The sequence below is a fragment of the Typha angustifolia genome, chromosome 5, assembly GCF_048772165.1.
Source record: "Typha angustifolia cultivar Huaian chromosome 5, ASM4877216v1, whole genome shotgun sequence".
NCBI lineage: Eukaryota > Viridiplantae > Streptophyta > Magnoliopsida > Poales > Typhaceae > Typha > Typha angustifolia.
The window spans coordinates 1,176,330-1,195,882 of record NC_133243.1 but is presented as its reverse complement, the minus strand read 5'-3'; the positions used below and the strand labels follow the sequence as shown (position 1 = coordinate 1,195,882).

At 33.5% G+C, this 19,553-nt stretch overlaps 2 protein-coding genes and 1 long non-coding RNA gene across 5 annotated transcripts; 1 reads left to right on the top strand and 2 right to left on the bottom strand.

Annotated features, from left to right (window-relative positions):
• Positions 1 to 526: 526 nt before the first annotated feature.
• LOC140760270 (uncharacterized) lies at positions 527 to 10,731 on the top strand. Of its 3 annotated transcripts, XM_073097165.1 has the most exons (6): positions 621 to 639; positions 704 to 797; positions 1,008 to 1,130; positions 8,396 to 8,621; positions 10,154 to 10,295; positions 10,441 to 10,731. In XM_073097165.1, coding segments are annotated over exons 1-5 (558 nt in total). In that variant the 5' UTR covers positions 621 to 638; the 3' UTR covers positions 10,268 to 10,295; positions 10,441 to 10,731. The 3 variants fall into 3 exon arrangements, 2 of the variants coding, with proteins under 2 accessions (XP_072953266.1, XP_072953265.1); XR_012104350.1 differs by having other exon boundaries at positions 527 to 797; positions 8,396 to 8,661; XM_073097164.1 differs by lacking the exon at positions 621 to 639.
• An 899-nt stretch (positions 10,732 to 11,630) lies between these two features.
• On the bottom strand, positions 11,631 to 15,256 carry LOC140759890 (uncharacterized). Its single transcript, XM_073096574.1, has 5 exons — positions 14,950 to 15,256; positions 14,617 to 14,739; positions 13,897 to 13,999; positions 13,378 to 13,707; positions 11,631 to 11,965 (listed from the first exon to the last, which is right to left on the bottom strand). The coding sequence occupies exons 1-4, from the start codon at positions 15,237 to 15,239 to the stop codon at positions 13,387 to 13,389; spliced, it is 837 nt and encodes a 278-aa protein (XP_072952675.1). The 5' UTR covers positions 15,240 to 15,256; the 3' UTR covers positions 11,631 to 11,965; positions 13,378 to 13,386.
• Positions 15,257 to 17,607: 2,351 nt separating this feature from the next.
• LOC140760409 (uncharacterized) lies at positions 17,608 to 18,472 on the bottom strand. Its single transcript, XR_012104369.1, has 2 exons — positions 18,397 to 18,472; positions 17,608 to 18,208 (listed from the first exon to the last, which is right to left on the bottom strand). It is a non-coding gene; the product is annotated as an uncharacterized lncRNA (long non-coding RNA).
• Between the last annotated feature and the right edge of the window lie 1,081 nt (positions 18,473 to 19,553).

Genomic DNA, 19,553 nt, shown 5'->3' with positions numbered 1-19,553 from the left:
TGTCACGCATCACCTATGTAATTCATATGCATCAACTATACAAAATATACACTCTTTTTTTTAAAAATACATATCGAAATTAAAAAAAATATCACGCATTAGCTATGTAATTTATACGCATCGCCTATACAAAAGGTACGCTCTAATTTTAAGAAAAAACATCACGCATCACCTATGTAATATATACTCATCGTCTATACAAAATATATGCTATAATTTTCAACGATGTGCACATCGAGATTTCAAAAAAAAAATACTACAATCACCTATGTAATTTATACGCATCGTTTATATAAAAAGTACACTCTAATATTAACAATGTGCGCATTGAGATTAAAAGGGTAAAGTAGTCTAAATCAGTAAAAAAAAAACCTAAGTTTGCTATTTGATAAATGGGGAGGCCTATTTCGCTAAAAGGTTTTTACTGCAAATTACCCCGCAAGGAAGAGATTTTCTTCTTTTTTTTTTTCCTTTTTTGCAACTTTTCCTTTATTCTATTCCTTTCGGATTGGATAACGGATTTCTAAACCAGACCCGCGCCGCAAGCCCCCCCTCTCTTCCTGCGAGCTGCAGCCGCTCCATCTCCTCCTCGTTCGCTCGCCTCTTCCTACTAGAGAGAGAGAGAGAGAGAGAGAGAGAGAGAGAGAGAGAGAGAGAGAGAGAGAGAGAGAGAGAGAGAGAGAGAGAGAGAGAGAGAGAGAGATGTCGTACATGCGAGGATATCTGCTGACGAAGACGAGGAAGCTGGTGAAAGGCCTCGCAAAACCAACCCCAGTTTGGCTCAAAGCCATGGAAGAGTAATCCTTCTCTCCTTCTCGTTTCCTAAGCATCACAATCGATTTCCTTTAATTGGTCTCAATCAAAATGGAGTCTTGGTTAGTTACGCCCTCCCCTCGAGAATGATTCTAGATTAAGTTGATTTATCCCTCGGTTGTAAGTTGTAAGTAGATTGTGGAGCGAAAGGTGCTTCCTTTATTTAGTTGTTCTTAGTTTGAATCATAAACCAGGGCGCCCCCTGTGACGTTTCCTCTCACGGATGGGAAGATCAAGAAGATTGAAATGCCAGAGGATGTCTATGTCAAGAGATTCTACAAGAAGCATCCGGATTCTCTCTACCACGATGCGGTCAAGTAAATCCTATTCCATGTTGTGTTCCCCACCCTTGTTTTGGTAATTCAAATTATTTTTGTAGTTGATCATCTTGAAATTTTGACTGGGCAGCTCGATTGGTGAGTAGAACTTTTGTTTGATAATTGCGATGAAATGTGGAGCATTTTCAATGGAGAATGCATTGTTTTCTGGTTGTAAAAGCTATATGTTTTAGTTCTTTCTGGATCATTAAGCTTTGTGTGTGTGGACCAATCATTCACTTTTTTTCCGCTCTGAACTCAGTCCAATCACTTGAGTTCTAAATGCATCTCATGACTCGTATTATAAGTTGTAGTCGTGTAGTCGACCTTCAGTGCCTCATTAGCCTTTCTAATGTAGAGGCATTTTTTTACTTCATTCATTTTTGTAGCTTATGCACCAGAGAAAGGAGTTACTTAAGCCGATTAACTAATTAAAAAATTCATTGTTTTGATGGTTGGTTCAAATTTTTTTCTAGAAATGCAACTTTGCTGATGCTAACCTTTCTCCTTTCACTTGTTTTTCATGTATTATTATTCTTTTGATCTTCTCATAATCATTGCAACAACTTTTTTCACCGTAAATCGCCCCTTGCTGGTCATGCCCATATCCTATTGAGATGGGAGTTGAAATTGTCATTATATTTTCTCAACTAAACTACGCATCAATATCTCTTTTTACTTCATAAATATGGATTGTGCAAATAAATCAAGTCAGAAAAGAAGAAAATAAGACTAAAGGTTAAGGTTTTAGGACCTCGGCTGGACGGGGTTAGAGTAGTATTCAAATTTTCATCTCCTTTTAATTTTAATTTTTAGAGTTCGATTCTTATTCGGTTTTTCTAAACCTAATAGGATTCGGTTTTCTAAACCAATTTAGATTTGGTACTAAATTGTTTCACCTTTTCTAGTTTAGCTTGATTTTGACTTTTATATCTCTTTCTCTTAGCTTATCTGGGTTTCTATATCTCTCCCGAAACCTCAAATTATAGAGATATAAATTTACCTAAAGAAGACTTATTTATTATTACGCTTCTTATTTTTATTGTTAAGCTAAGATGAAAGCTTTTCAATATTTCAACAAAAATAACATCTAAGGAATGTTTGTTTTGCAAGTATTTTAGGAAATAACATATATGGACTTGATTTTAGAAAATAATATTTCACAATCATTGTTTCATATACTTCAGATTGTCCCGCATATAATTTTATTGTTCATAAAATTAGCTTTCATTACAATTAGGGGTGAAAACGGGTCGGATTAACTCCGACCTGACCCGCTATCTGATCCAACTCGGATCGGATTCGGATAAAAAATTTCTATCCGATTCGGATTCGGATTCAGATTCGGATACGGATAGAATTTTTGAAAAAAAATCGGATATGGATTCGGATACGGGTCGGATATATTTTTCGGATTCGGATACGGATACGGATATCGAATATCCGTTTACCCGTATTTTTTTAAAATGATTTACAGTTTTTAGTTTGCTTATTTAAATAGTAAATATTAATATTATTACTAATAATATGTTATATATTATTTATAGAGATTAATTTCTCTAATTTTATATATTTGACATACAAAAAAATTATTTGTCGTAAAACTCTTAATAATTTGGTATTAATTATATTTAAATAAAATATTATAATTATTTTAAATTCAATCAATATTCGTTTAAGATCCGATCCTTTATCCGAAAATTATCCTTATCCGTTTAGTTAGGATATGGTTTTAAATTTTGCTATCCGTCTAATATCCGTATCCGAACTAAAAATACGGATCCGGATATGGGTCGAGTATTATCCGATCCATATCCGATCCGTTTTCACCCCTAATTACAATATATCAGTATGCGCGCTTAATTACTATAGTATTCTTCATTAGCTGTCTCACCATGATAATTATATTTGAGGTTGTTGTAGCTTCACTTGGATTATCTTCTTTTCTTGATCACTTACAATCCTTCTTTTTCTTTCAACTGTAATGTCTTGATTTTTGCACTTAGTTCATATAATCTATAAAGAAAATAACCGAATATACTCTATTAGATAAAGATCTCATCAATAGCAGGCAATATTGATAAGTAAACTAATTATTCTATTAGTTTATCTTTGACATCAAAGTTTTATTTGATAAGATAGGAGTAAAACTGTAACACAAATGTTATATAGATATAGTATTCAGGTAATATTAATTAATTGATAGAATTATTAAATTTAACCAAAGAAAGAAATAAAAGAATAAATTTAGAACGATTTGCAAAACTAAAACAGATAGCTTAATTTCTGCTCATTTGATCATTTTCATAAAAGTGCATACAAATTTCATCTATGATTGCCTTTTTTAATTGTAAACCGTATACATGTATGTATGATTTATCCCAAACTTTAAGTTAGATGAGGATATGATCATAAAATCAAACTTGATAATGTCAAACTTAGTATGTAGCAGATTGTATTATGAAAAATTGAATAGATAGAACAATTTAGAACTAATTTTGTTATCGACGATGAAGGAGAAGAGAGGAGGCTGACGATGAAGGAAATCGATCATTGTGAGGTCCTAGTAGGACATACTTGATCTTCTCATCACCCGAGAGAATGAGATTGTAACATGGAGAAGAAATTATGGCTTTTGAGAATGAGCTTCTTGTTAATGCCGAATAAAGAGAACTAGAAATATAATTATACTTTGTAAAGATTATAAAATTTAATTGTATTTAATGTAAGAAGATATTATCAAATTTAGTGCATAGATAATTTTGATATTTTTAGAAAAGATTGCGTAAAGCTGTGAATGAAAACTACAATAAGCAGTGGTACAAAAATTTAAAAATATTTTAATTTTCTAATTAGCAGAAATAGGCCTGTATTTTCAAATTGCAATTTCGGATCCTTTTTACTAATTTAACACTAACAAACTTTAAAAAAATTGTTGTCTCCTAAACAAAACGTCATATATTTCCTATGTAATTTATATATATCGCTTATGTAAAATATAAGCTCTAATTTTAACAATATGTATATCGAGACTATAAAAAAGGTCACACATTACTTATATAGTTTATAAGCCCGTCTATGTAAAACGTACGGCTAAATAAAATATAAACTGCAATTTTCAACAATGTACGCATCAATTTTTTTTTAAAAAAAGAAGGCGACGTATTATATATATAATTTTAGGGGTGGCAAAACTTGACTCGACCCGATAACCTGACACAATAACTCGACTGTTAATCGGGTTTGGGTTTAAATTAATCGGATTCGGATCATAAACGGGTCAACCCGTCTAACCCAATTATTAATCGGATCGTGTTCGGGTTTATTTCTTTGACCCGCTTGACTCGTTTAACCCGTTTAAGTAAATGGGTCGACCGGCGAACCCACCACACACATATATTCTAAATTTCTAATTTTACTCGGATACGCAAAGACTGCCAAATTCCCAACTCCCAACTTCATTTCCTCAATCCCCACACCAGCCTGCCGTCGCCCCCTTCCCATCTACACCCGAGCTCCTTGTGTCGCGCCGCCGGACACCCGATCCCGTCGCGCCGCGCCGCCGGACACCCGAGCCCGTCGCGCCGCGTCGCCGGACACCCGAGCCCGTCGCGCCGCGCCGCCGGACACCCGAGTCCCTCGCGCCGCCGAACACCCGAGCTCCTCGTGTCGCGCCGCCGGACACCCGAGCCCCTCGCGCCGCGCCGCCGGACACCCGAGCCCCTCGCACCGCCGAACAACCGAGCCCCTCGCACCGCCGAACAACCGAGCCCCTCGCTACCAAAGAAATTTCAGAAGCTACAGTTTTGTAAAGTAAGAAACTTTTTATTACCTTCTCTATTGCTACCAAAGAATGCAGTCAGTACTCATGGAGTCATCGTGGACCATTTCCTATTGATATGTTCATATGAATCTAACCCAGATCTGTCTTTATACATTGAGGACTTGACGTTCTAATACATTTTATTCATGATATTTTTAGATTTTTTTTTAATTTTTAGAAATAATACATGGTCTTGACCAGAAAAATAGCATTAGGATTTAAAATTTTATAAATATCGCTTAAATATTACTTATATTAAAAGTGCGCTTTAATTTTTAACATTATGCACATCGAGATTAAACGGTTGAATTGAGTGAGAGAAAATATAATTGAGTCCTACGTAAAAAATGTCTGGATTTACAATTCAATAATAGAAAAGCCTATTTCTACCTATTAAAAAATTAAAATTCTTTTTACTGTAAATCGCCCTTTGCGGTCATGCCAATTTACTATTGTCATTATATTTTCTTTTCATCTAAACTGCGCATCAATATCTATTTTTATTTCATAAAGATGGAGAAAGAGATGGAAACTTTCAACATATACAAAGTAGGATGTTCCTTGTAAACTTAAAATAAGTTGAATTTTTACAAGACATACTGAATGTCTTTGCATCTCCATTGGTCTTTAAGTCATAATGGCAGCAAGCGGAGCAATGCATACGGAGTTATATCATAACTCTAATAGAAGGGCCAGAAAAAGTTTCTATTTATCTCCCAGGCTCCCCTACAGAAAGAGCGTTCATATCATTTTTTTCACCAACCAGCGCCACCTCTTACGTTGGCAACTTCTAATCTCCCTCTGCCGCTGATCCCCATAGTCTCGTAGGGCAGGCCTATTTCTTCCATTTCGTCTCTTTATCTTAACCATTTCTACTTTCCATACGGTTTTTACCATAGTTGCAGGCCAATCATAGCCTTCAACCATCTATCGCATCCGCATCCGCAAACCACCACCACCATCATCTATTGTCGAGCCACCTCCATCAACTACTCGGCCTCTACTCCATCATCACCTCCATCGTATATCTATGAATCCATACCTCCACTCGCGGATCCCAACTCCCGTACAGAACCGCTACGAATCGGATCAAGCTAGTTCAAAACACATTCTCAAGATATTAAAGTCATTTTGCGTCTATTGTTACTTTACCTTATTTATATGATAACTATCTTTACAAAATTAATGTAATGATATTTTTGAGACATTAAAAGCAGTATATTAGGGTATGTGTGATAATATGAAATTTTTAGCAAAATTTTCAAACTATTTTTATTAGATATACATTGAATATTGAGCGGATCTGTTTTATTTTAGGATCCACGAGAAATTCTAATTTACTTATTGAAATCTAGAGCATAATCATTAACTATAAGAATATAGATTGACTATATAAAAGTATAAACAATTCTTTTATATCACTATTATCTTTATAATATTTTTAAATTATATGATACATATATTATTCTTCAAACTATATTCATGTTCGCATATATTATCCGGATATCAAGATGGGTAAGAAATTCTCGACCCATATCGGACAAAATTTAGTTAGGATCAGGTAATGCCTTCATCCCTAATAGGGCCTAAAGTCGCCTAGTGTGTTGTAGAATAATAAAAAATTAGAATTGAATAAAATGAGGACATATTCTGGAATAAAAAATTATTCCATTTTCAATATGGTGTTTGGTAATGATGCGCTATGGAATAAAAATATGAAGTAAAATAGTATTTGATTGTGATAATTGGAACAAAGGATAATAATGATTAAGTTGATCTTGTTGCCTTTATATTAGTTAAATGTAAATAGACATTTGTCATTTCACTTTTATTTTAAAATATTATATTATCTTCTCATAGTTATCTTTATAATTTTGCCCTAAAATAATTTGACTTAATTGATGATATTTGACACAACATAAATACTACAAATAGCATCACAAATGGAAACCCCATATTAATTTTTTTTCACTATAAACATATTCTAATATATTATTAAATATATTCTAGCCATATTATACCGTGTTTTAATATATTACTAAGAGAGCAAAAGGGTGTTTAGATTTTAGAATAAGTGGTTGAGTTATTCTAAAATTTTAATTCCAACCAAAATAGGGGCAATTTTTAGCAAAAAGCCATTCAGGTTTCTAATCGGCAGAAATAAGCTCCACGTTTATCAAATTACGCTTTTGAGCTTTTTTTTTTACTGATTTAGTCCTGACAAATCTCAAAAAACTATTATGTCCTAAAAATGTCATACATCATCTATGTAATTTATACTCATCGACTATACAAAATGTATGCTTTAATTTTAAAAAAAATGCATATTGAGATTAAAAAAAAGCCATGTATCACTTATGTAACTTATATACATCGTTTTTACAAAAGGTACCCTCTAGTTAAAAAAAAAAGCCACGTATCACCTATGGAATATATACGTATCGCTTATACAAAATGTACGTTGCAATTTTCAACGTCGTGCGCATTAAGATTTCAAAAAAATATCATGCATCATCGATATAATTTATACGCATCGTTTATGCAAAATATACGCTCTAATCTTTAATAATATGCGTATCGAGATTAAAATGATAAATTAGTAAAAAAGGCCTAAATTTGCAATTCAATAAGTTTTCGTTGGGGGGGCTATTTCTTTGGATTAGAAAGCTAATAGTGTTTTGCTGCAAATTCACTCAAAATATGAAATAAAGATATTCAAAGTAAATAATTTATTCTAATCTTTTGTTCCTTTCTAAGGGAAGCGTTAGATTTGGCTCTTTACCGGGTCGGATCGGATCCGAACCTATGGTTAGGTTGGCATTTTCTCTTCCCTTGGGTCCTCTCCCTACGGTCGCTCTCCCGACGCATCTCCTCCCCTGCCTGACGGCGAGTAGTTTTTCGGCAATATCGATCTCCGGCGAGATTAGGTCTCTCTCTCTCTCTCTCTCTCACTTTCTCCTCCTCGCTGCTGCAGCAGCCGAGAGAGGGATGGGAGATTTTTTTTTTTCCTATCATTTTTTTTTTCTGAATTTTTAGAATTTTTCTTGCAATCACTGGAATACTCATTGCTTATTTGTTTCTTTACTTCGGTTTATGGTGATTGAGGAACTATCCTTCCAGTGCAAAGAAGTTCCTTAGGCTTCAAGTATACTGCTATAATTATTAATTTCACGTACAGTAATGCTCGTAACTTCAGTTGTTTTCTTTTGCTCTTTTACGTAATAAAAGTGAGTTCACTTTTTCAAACTTAATCGCAGTGAATGTTACGACCCAGTCAGGGTTAACTTTTATGATCGTAGAGTGATAGAGAAACTGAAGCTTGCCCGGAAGGGGTTATTGAATTTGCCAAAATTTTTCAAATTTCTTAAAATTTTTCAAAGTTCACCGTTAGAAGCTATACATGGTGTGGTATACTAAGATAAGGAATTTTGTTTTTGAGCAGAAAAGAAATGGGATCTGAGACCATGCGAATCGCGAATGTTTATCGCCAACTTCTAAAAGCTGTGGATAAACATTTAGGTGGAGATGGAGGCAAAAGGCATTTCCGAGATTATATAGTTGAAGAGTTTCACAAGAATGCTATGCTATCAGATCAAACTGCAGCTCACAACAAATTGAAGCTCGCTCGTGATTACACTTTCCTGCTTAATAGTGTGCATCATCATAAGGTTTTTGTTTTTGGGTTCCTTCAGCTTGGCATAATTTGAGGTGTATATGTTTAACATTTAGCTCATATTATTAATTGGTAAAAAAGTAGATATAAACATCTTATTTATCTTTCCTTGATAGTTTGTTAGGTTACACAATCTCGTGATACAAAGGTCACAATATTTTCTTGTTACTCTGTTTAATTACTTTAGCCTACATTTATCTTAATGATCCACACATGACCAATATTTTTTGCATACTAGTTTGTTTTGGAGCTTGTTACATAGGGAACTTCATTTCTCTCATATTGTCAGCTCCTTGTTGGTTTGCTGTCCACATATGCATTACCTTATCTTGTATTTCTTCTTCTTTGATCGAATTGAAACATGAATCTCACTAGAGTGTCCTTTTAACTGCATCTCATACATTTTCTTTTGATTGGATATACTTGCAATCTGTTCTTAACCGTAGCTATGTTCTCCAATAAGCCACTAGTGGGTGAAACTGTATGTTCTTTCTCATGAATAATAGTTTGGGCTCTTATCTCTTTGAAGATAATAGTCACCATGAGAGCATGAGCAAAGTGGCTGGCAAATAAAATGTTAGGCCAATGTATCCTACATGACGCGGAATTGTTTAATGTTGATTGAGAACTTTTTTTGATTGTTGATTATCTTCTCCAAGCAGGTACAGATCTTATATGTCATTTGGATATCACCATCTATTAGATGGTGCATTCTCAACATTGAAGCAGAGTAATTGAGATCCCCATTCCTTTAGTGTAATTGTGAATATGTAAGGAGCTATCTCCCTTCCTTCACCCCATTGGAATCAAAGTTATCTTAAGGCCAAAGCTAAAGATGAGTCATTAATTATATAATGGCTCTTATGGGATACTTTCCATTTCTCCTATAATTACCAGACAAATATTAGTACCTTTGAATTTGTACCCTTTCTAGAAGTTTCTAAGAGGACGTGGTATGAATTTAGTTGCACATATATCTTTTACTAAGCTCCATTACCTTCATTCTTATGCATATGGAGCTGCTCATAATGCCGCATGGACCACTTACTGGATCGGTGATGGCATCTACTACAAGCTATATTTGTGATCTTACAATTTTCTGCAGTAAACCATGTTATTCTTTTCTGAACATTCCTTCAAATTGAAGTGTTGTTATATTTGATTTTTTGAATGTTCAGTACCAAATTGTCTGTATACTTGTCTGACACATGTAAATAGAATTAGTATCTGATAGACAGATTTTTCTGCCTGATGTATGGGCTCAATTTGATTCACCACAGTTTAATTTGATACTAGCCTGTTAATTTAGAACAGTACAGATCTTTGCATGGATTTGTACCATCAATTTTACTTTTTTTTTTTTTTTTTTTTCTTTTTAATCTGATCGACAGTCCACATGCATGCGACATACTGAGTTTTGGATGGATCAATTTGCTGCTAATAATATTATGTAGATTTTACTGTACATTACTTTTGCATGTATTCCAAGAAAGCTAACTTTCATGAGCAAATGATTTTGTTCTTCAGGATTTGCTTTTTTCATACAATATAGCGGTGGATAGATCTGAGGAAATGAAGAAGATACTGAACAAATCTGCTGCCAGTGTGGGCCTTAAGCTTCCTGATGTTTACCAACCTTGATAATTGGCTATATCCCTTTACAACCAAGGTAGCGGAAATTTTAACATGTTTTGGCAAGCTCAAGACAGGACTGTACATGTCCTACAATCTTTATCTTAACTAGGAGTGTGCACTGTATTTGGCTTCTTTCTTTCTCTGTCTAATAAACTATTTGCTTACAAATGTCTGTCAAGAAACTCTGCTCAGATGGATCTTATATGTTTGACATCTTACGCGCTTGCTTCTGGTATTCACCACCACCTTCAGTTGCATATGAAAGGATTTATAGATGCCAGACAGGCAGGCAGGCAGGCAGGCAGGATCTTGTAGTTTGATATCGCATAGAGATTTGTAACATTGGAGGATGCTATGATATTTTGACCAATTGGTCGTTATATCCATTATATGGAATATGCTTGATCTGGATGTTTGAGTGACTTTGGGCATTCAACTCAATAATAATGTTTTTTAATTTTTGTTTCATATTTTTGAAGGGGTGATTTGCACAAAAAACACAGTGCATTTTCTTTTGAGTTATGCATGTTTTTCCTGACACTCAAACTTTGTAATAAAACTATGAGATAGAAAATTAAGTGTTTAATAACTGTGTGAATTACGTAATAAAGTTATAAAATTTGTAAAAATACACTTGGTAGATTTTCTAATAAAAATTAAGTGCTCAATAACTGTGAATTTCTTAATAAAACTATCAAGTGTGCAAAAAGAATAATATAAACCTGAAACAGAGTAACTACCCTCAGCATGAGCATGTAGGTGGGATGTCGTCTGTGAGTGGAATGTTGTAAAGCTCTAGCAGGACATCCTTCCATCTAGAAGGGTTCCAAGTTGAGCAATTTCCACCACCACATAACAACAACAAGTGAAAGATTAAACCAGTCATGCACTCCCTAACCACCACCTAAGTTGCTCTTTAACGGGAGGGGAGGCCGAAGTACATAATTTAAAATTGGCCCATCAAAAAGCCAGTGTAGTGTAGGCATAAACAGAGTTACACCTTGACGAGAGCTTTGACTAGCTTTATATGACTATTTTCTTCTTTTTTATCTTTTGCTTTGTTTTGCCTATATAAAAACTTATAATTTTTTTTTATTGATTAATAAGTATTTAAGAGTTTTTACATATTGAGTGTTTGTTGGTAAATTCTGACACCACCGCGGTTAGTAGATTTTATTAGGTTTGGTTAATTTTTTTCTATTTGTTTTTGTCAAATCTATAATCGAGAAGTTGTCCTGCATCATAAGCTAAAAAACATATTGGGCCAAAAAAAGGAGCTACAACATCTGGAGACAAGGCTAACATGCAGGATTTGTCCATACTGTGGCATAACTTGCAGCCATTATTTATAAAAACCACAACAGAAAAATATTCCAAAATCGAAATGTTCATTGAGAAATCAGCAAGGATGTATCACAAGCTTCTAATAGAGATTTGAATTTTAAAAAGAAAGTATGAAATATGATTATAAAATGAACATCGCCATCTAAATACCATCACAGAAATAGGAGCAAAATCTGCAAATGAAAGATCAAATAACGAGTTGCTTCTGCAAACTAGTCTTGAGAGATCCAGCGAGCAATGAGCACCCTGGTTACTAGTCATGTTTATTTATCGGCATTCTTTGAAAGGTCTGCCTGCTGCTAGCCCTATCGGCCAACTGCTGGTGGGTGATGTTCCTGGCTTAGTAGAGCTTCTGAAGACCTGCAATCAGCAGAGATTTATAGGATTAAAGCAAGACGATGGAGGTATCCACTTAAGAAGCGAAATAATATAAGAAAGAAAAAAAAGGACTCAAAATGACACATGCAATATGCGTATTTCATAATCCTAAATCCAACATAAAATATAATGACCGAAGGTTCACTTTCTTTTCTTCTCCATTCTTTTTCCCTTTTCCAAGTTGGTACAAGTTCACCATTTATTTGGACGAGAGGGTCGGATGCTATGGGATTAGTGAAAAATGTCTAAGAGTAAAAACTAAATGGAAAGGTTAGTGGTCAAAAGAAGGCATTTTGAATCATAATAATTGTTAATCATATGTTATATAGAATGTTACATACTTACATCATATGGATTTAGAATAAAGGGTCAATGCACCTAAATTCTTACTATTCCTGTCCATTGCTTGTGCTTCCTATAGGACTTCTGTTAAATGCTTGGACATTGCTGGAGTGAGAACATACCATTAAGCTAAAGTATGATACCAAGTTTGCAGCAGAAAACCTTAAAAAGGTATATTTCTCCAAGAGTCTATTCAAGAACTGTGATCATATCAAATCTTCTGAACAACTACAAGTTTTGGTGAATCACGCTGAAGAAATGTGCACATGTGGAAACAATTTGACCGAATTTTTTTTGGTCCCTCTTTACAACAGATTGCCAATGCAAGAACCTCTATCAGTTTGATGCATGATTCCGGCCTTGCCCAAGATGTTTTAGCAATCATTTGACACAGGCACAAAAACCTTTCTTATTGTCTCAAAATATGTGATTATTTGGATATTCTGATATCTGAATGACATCAAGATTGCCAAAAGGCCATGGTATCATCCATCACGCTCGCCAGGAAATAGAAATAAGTTTCTTGTGCATTGTCATCATAATACATGCAGTATAGTCATGATGCAACTCATACATAACAGGTAGAAATATTTGACCAAAACATCTATGCATTTCTCCTCACATCAGTCTCCCTCTCATTCCTAATAGAGGATCAAGCAGATTAAAGTACATGCATTATATTTCAATACTTCAAAGCTTAAATATGCTACTAATAAACAAGAAAATTTACTGAAAGTAAGGAACTACAAGTGGAAACGAATATTCCACAAAATTGAGAATGAGAAATCCAAGATAAAGAAAAAGTAATTTCCGCTTGACTTTGAGGAAAGTAAGTATCACAGAGCTACATATGCCACTGGAAAGTTATCTTTAAATTCTGATACCAAATGATGCAAAACATTCTCTATTTATTGCACACAGACAGGAAAAAAAAACACTAAAACCATTTGAAAAATATTTCATTGCTGTGTTCCATCATTCATTTTGACAGCTAAGCAACTTGTAAGCAAGCAAATCACAAAGAAAGAGCATGATAAGTTTGATTTAGGTACCGAGGGATTTCACCAACGTTGACGACCACCCCAACCACCAGACTGATTGCCACGGCTCCCGCCGCCGCCGCCACCACCACCACCACCACCTCCTCCTCGTCTTTGTTGCTCTTGCATCTCGACAGCTTTTTCTTCTTTCATCTTTTCCACAATCTCAAGTACTTTGGGATTAAAGAAACGATCTCTAACATACTTCTTCTCCTCCGCTTGTATTTCTTTAATGGCGCTTGGGTATGGGTTTGGAGGTGGCTTCTTCCCTTGAAGGCGTGCAATTTGTTTCAACTCTGTGTACGCCTTCCTCTTTTTCTTCTTCTCAGCTTGATACTCCATCTAAAATGGAAAATGTTAAATGTATAAAGGAGTAGATCTTCTGCAAATGTTCAAATTTAAATGATAAAAGCATAATCCAAGTAGGAGATTCATGCATTAATAAGAAATAGAGAAAAAGCACAGAATATCTATCATCCATTCTTATAATGATTTATTTTTTGTTGAAAACTTCTAATGGCAAGTATTTACATCAGCTACAGCCAGAGCTTCATCTTCCCTGACTCCCTGCCCTTTTAGCTCCAATACACGCCATGCAAAAACTCGTGAAGGAGGTGGATCAAATCCACTTATCCTGTTGAAGATGGAGACAAAACTTAGAATGTTCACTCAGAGAAGAAATATGTTGTTGCAACGATTATAAGAAGATCAAAAGAATAATAATACATGAAAAAAAAGTGAAAGGAGAAAGGTTAGCATCAGCAAAGTTGCATTTCTAGAAAAAAATTTGAACCAACCATCAAAACAATGAATTTTTTAATTAGTTAATCGGCTTAAGTAACTCCTTTCTCTGGTGCATAAGCTACAAAAATGAATGAAGTAAAAAAATGCCTCTACATTAGAAAGGCTAATGAGGCACTGAAGGTCGACTACACGACTACAACTTATAATACGAGTCATGAGATGCATTTAGAACTCAAGTGATTGGACTGAGTTCAGAGCGGAAAAATAGTGAATGATTGGTCCACACACACAAAGCTTAATGATCCAGAAAGAACTAAAACATATAGCTTTTACAACCAGAAAACAGTGCATTCTCCATTGAAAATGCTCCACATTTCATCGCAATTATCAAACAAAAGTTCTACTCACCAATCGAGCTGCCCAATCAAAATGTCAAGATGATCAACTACAAAAATAATTTGAATTACCAAAACAAGGGTGGGGAACACAACATGGAATAGGATTTACTTGACCGCATCGTGGTAGAGAGAATCCGGATGCTTCTTGTAGAATCTCTTGACATAGACATCCTCTGGCATTTCAATCTTCTTCATCTTCCCATCCGTGAGAGGAAACGTCACAGGGGGCGCCCTGGTTTATGATTCAAACTAAGAACAACTAAATAAAGGAAGCACCTTTCGCTCCACAATCTACTTACAACTTACAACGGAGGGATAAATCAACTTAATCTAGAATCATTCTCGAGGGGAGGGCGTAACTAACCAAGACTCCATTTTGATTGAGACCAATTAAAGGAAATCGATTGTGATGCTTAGGAAACGAGAAGGAGAGAAGGATTACTCTTCCATGGCTTTGAGCCAAACTGGGGTTGGTTTCGCGAGGCCTTTCACCAGCTTCCTCGTCTTCGTCAGCAGATCTCCTCGCATGTACGACATCTCTCTCTCTCTATAGTAGGAAGAGGCGAGCGAACGAGGAGGAAATGGAGCGGCCGCAGCTCGCAGGAAGAGAGGGGGGCTTGCGGTGCGGGTCTGGTTTAGAAATCCATTATCCAATCCGAAAGGAATAGAATAAAGGAAAAGTTGCAAAAAAGAAAACCTCTTCCTTGCGGGGTAATTTGCAGTAAAAACCATTTAGCGAAATAGGCCTCCCCATTTATCAAATAGCAAACTTAGGGTTTTTTTTTTTTTACTGATATAGACTAATTTATCCTTTTAATCTCAATGCGCAAATTGTTAATATTAGAGCGCACTTTTTATATAAACGATGCGTATAAATCACATAGGTGATTGTAGTATTTTTTTTTTTTGAAATCTCGATGCGCACATCGTCGAAAATTGTAGCATATATTTTGCATATGTGATGCGTATATATTACATAAGTGATGCGTGACGTTTTTAAAAAAAATTAGAGCGTACCTTTTGTATAGGCGATGCGTATAAATTACATTGGTGATGCGTGCCATTTTTTTTTATTTCGATATGTATTTTTAAAAAAGAGTATACATTTTGTATAGTTGATGCGTATGAATTACATAGGTGATACGTGACACTTTTAGGACACGGTAGTCTTTATGGAATTTTTTTGGGCTGAATTAGTTAAAAAGGCCCAAAATTGTAATTTGATAAATTGGGGCCTATTTCTGCCAATTAGAAAACTGAATGACTTTTTATTGCAAATTGCCCCTCCCTTGCGGTAGGGTTTTAGTTTCTCGATATTTACAAAAAAAAATATTTATTTAAAATTTTGGGTTGATTTAGCTCATGTCATCTTAACATATAAGAATTTAGAAAGGAATATTTAATTTTTAAATTTCTATTGCTCTTGGAATGCCAACTTTTATTTGAGTTGTACGAGTTAGATTCAGATGTATGGTCTGATCACATAGTTTATGAAATATCAGATTGTGCGAATAAATCAAGTCAAAAAAAGAAGATTAAAGCTTTAGTTTTTAGGATCTCAGTCGGATGGGGTTAGGGTAGTATTCAGATTTTCATCTCTTACTTGATTTCGATTTTTAGAGTTTGATTCTTGTTTGATTTTTTTAAACCTAATAGGATCGGTTTAGGTTTTTATATTTCTCCTGAAACCTCAATTGGTATTAAAATATGTTATTCTTAATTTAGACAAATACTAGAGATATAGATTTACCTTAAGAAGACTTTTTTACTATTAGGCTTCTCATTGTTATTGAAAAGATAAGATGAGAGCTTTTCTTAAACCTATTGATGAATGAGTTTGACTTTCATTTGTTTATGACTATTCTCCTTGAGAAATTTAGAGAAACCGTTGTTGTGACAAATTAAATTATATTTCTATTAGATAACATAGATCTCTTCTTTATCTACATTTACTAAGAATTCAATCACTAGTGGATCGGAAGATTATCTTTGAATGAACAATTCAATTTTTATAAAAATTAAGTTCTTCCTTCAAATTTAGAAAATATGGAGTAAGAATTTTAAATAATTAGATGTATCCTTTTTAAGAAAAATAACTAATATCTAAATTCTAAACAATAAATTTAATGTAAAAGAAAGAAGAACTTATTTAACATTAAGAACATATAAGAGATTTAGGATAAAAGAAATATGTTTTCAACAAGCTGTAATTTATTTAGCATCTTAGAAAACGTCACGCATCACCTATGCAAAATATAAGCTCTAAAATTTAACAATATGCATATTGAGATTTAAAAAAAAGAACTCACACATCACTTATATAATTTATAGGCTCACCTATACAAAATGTATGCTCTAATTTAAAAAAAAAAAAAAACGTAACACATCACTTATGTAATATATACGCACCACCTATATAAAATATAAGCTGCAATTTCTAATGATGTGCGCATCAAAATTAAAAAAAGAAGACCACGCATTATATATATATATATATATATATATATATATATATATATATATAATTTATACATACTATTTGTACAAAAGGTATGCTTTAATTTTTAACAATGTACGCATTAAGATTAAACGATTGAATTATATAAAAGATAATTAAGTCTAAGTTAGTAAAAATATCTGAACTTACAATTCGATAATAGAAAAGCCTATTTCAGTCGATTTAAAAATTGAAACTTTTTTCACTGTAAATCGCCCCTTGCTGGTCATGCCCATATCCTATTGAGATGGGAGTTGAAATTGCCATTATATTTTCTCAACTAAACTATGCATCAATATCTCTTTTTAGTTATAGAAAATATCAAACGGTTGAATTTAGTTATAGAAAATATAATTAAGTCTAAGTAAAAAATATCTGAATTTACAATTCGGTAATAAAAAAACTTATTTCTGCCTATTAAAAAACTGAATATTTTTTTTCACTGTAAATTGCCCCCTTGATGGTCATGGCAATTTCCTGTTGTCATTACATTTTCTTTTCATGCCAATTTAACAATATGCATCAACATCTATTTTTATTTCATAAAGACAGAAAGAGATGGAAACTTTTAACGTATACAAAAGTAGGATGTTCCTTGTAAACTTAAAATAAGTTGAATTTTTACAACTTAACTCACAAAAGAGTGGATTTGCATTCAGAGAGGTAAAAATTACTTGAAAATAAGTTGAATTTTTACAACTTCACTCACAACAGAGTGGATTTGCATTCACAGAGGTAAAGACACTGTGCAAAAATTCCAACAAAAAGATATCAGGGTAAGCAACTTCACTACTAGATATGGTGATGGTGAACAATACCAGAAGTAATAATCATATTCATTTCCTTGGGCTTTTATCTCTATAAATCTATCTACAGTTTGGACTGTATACAACCACCAACTTTCTGAAAGCATTAAAATGTTGTGAGAATAAATGAAACTTTCCTGGGGACATGGAACCCTGAACCTATTGGAAAGAACTTCTATGAATTGATGATTTCTTTTCTTTTTCTTAAAATAATCTTCAGCCTCCTTGCTTTGCTTGTGTTTGTACAGAATAACTACATGAACAGCATCCTCAAATAACAAACTGGATAGCAGGTCACATATGACTCATCGGTGGATGAAGCACCGCATAGTTGCCATATATTTTGCGTGGATTGATGACACTGAGAGACTTTCTCTTTCTCTGTCATTAATCATCACCTGTTGAAATTGTTGTCAATGAGAGTACACATTCAAGAAAAAAAGAACACCTGAATCACTTTTGCTGACGAAAATTATAATATGGAATGATAACAATCAAACTGAATTGATCTAAAAAATAAGGCCATTTTGGTAGCTTACAAAATTGTTCTCATATATATAGACATAAAATATATTGTTCCACTTACTAGCTGCAGGATCGACATGAACGAAGAAACTGACAGCAACTATAAGGTAGGATAGAATAAGCATTAGTCCCTTCAAATAATTTGCAGTGCCATCTTGGAAGAATAGTAAAACACAAAGGCAAACTCAGAAATATTCAACTTTTCTTTCAAGAGACAACTCGTAGTCTGCTTATAATAACTTCAAATATTAAGCTTGATCCAGAAATTACATATATAAAGCAAGGTCCTCAAGGCAAAGTTATTCTAGTGGGGCCTGACATCAAGATTAAACTGCTGCTAATCTTATTCCACTTAAATCGACTGAAATAGGCTTTTCTATTATCGAATTTTAAATTCAAATATTTTTACTAACTTAGACTTAATTATATTTTATATAATTTAATCGTTTAATCTTAATGTGTACATTGTTAAAAATTAAACCGTACCTTTTGTATAAATAGTATGTATAAATTACATATATAATGCGTGGTCTTCTTTTTTTAATTTTGATGCGCACATCGTTGGAAATTGCAGCTTATATTTTGTATAGGTAGTGCGTATATATTACATAAATGATGTGTTGCGTTTTTTTTTTTTTTAAATTAGAGCATACATTTTGCATAGGCGAGCCTATAAATTATATAAGTGATGTGTGATTTTTTTTTTAAATCTCAATATACATAATGTTAAATTTTAGAGCTTATATTTTGCATAGGTGATGTATATAAATTACATAGGTGATACGTGACGTTGTCTAAGATGCTAAATAAATTACAGCTTGTTGAAAACATATTTCTTTTATTCTAAATCTCTTATATGTTCTTAATGCTAAATAAGTTCTTCTTTCTTTTACATTAAATTTATTGTTAAGAATTTAGATATTAGTTATTTTTCTTAAAAAGGATACATCTAATTATTTAAAATTCTTACTCCATATTTTCTAAAAATGAAAGAAGAACTTAATTTTTATGAAAATTGAATTGTTCATTCAAAGATAATCTTCCGATCCACTAGTGATTGAATTCTTAGTAAATGTAGATAAAGAAGAGATTTATGTTATCTAATAGAAATATAATTTAATTTGTCACAACAGTTTCTCTAAATTTCTCAAGGAGAATAGTCATAAACAATTGAAAGTCAAACTCATTCATCAATAGGTTTAAGAAAAGCTCTCATCT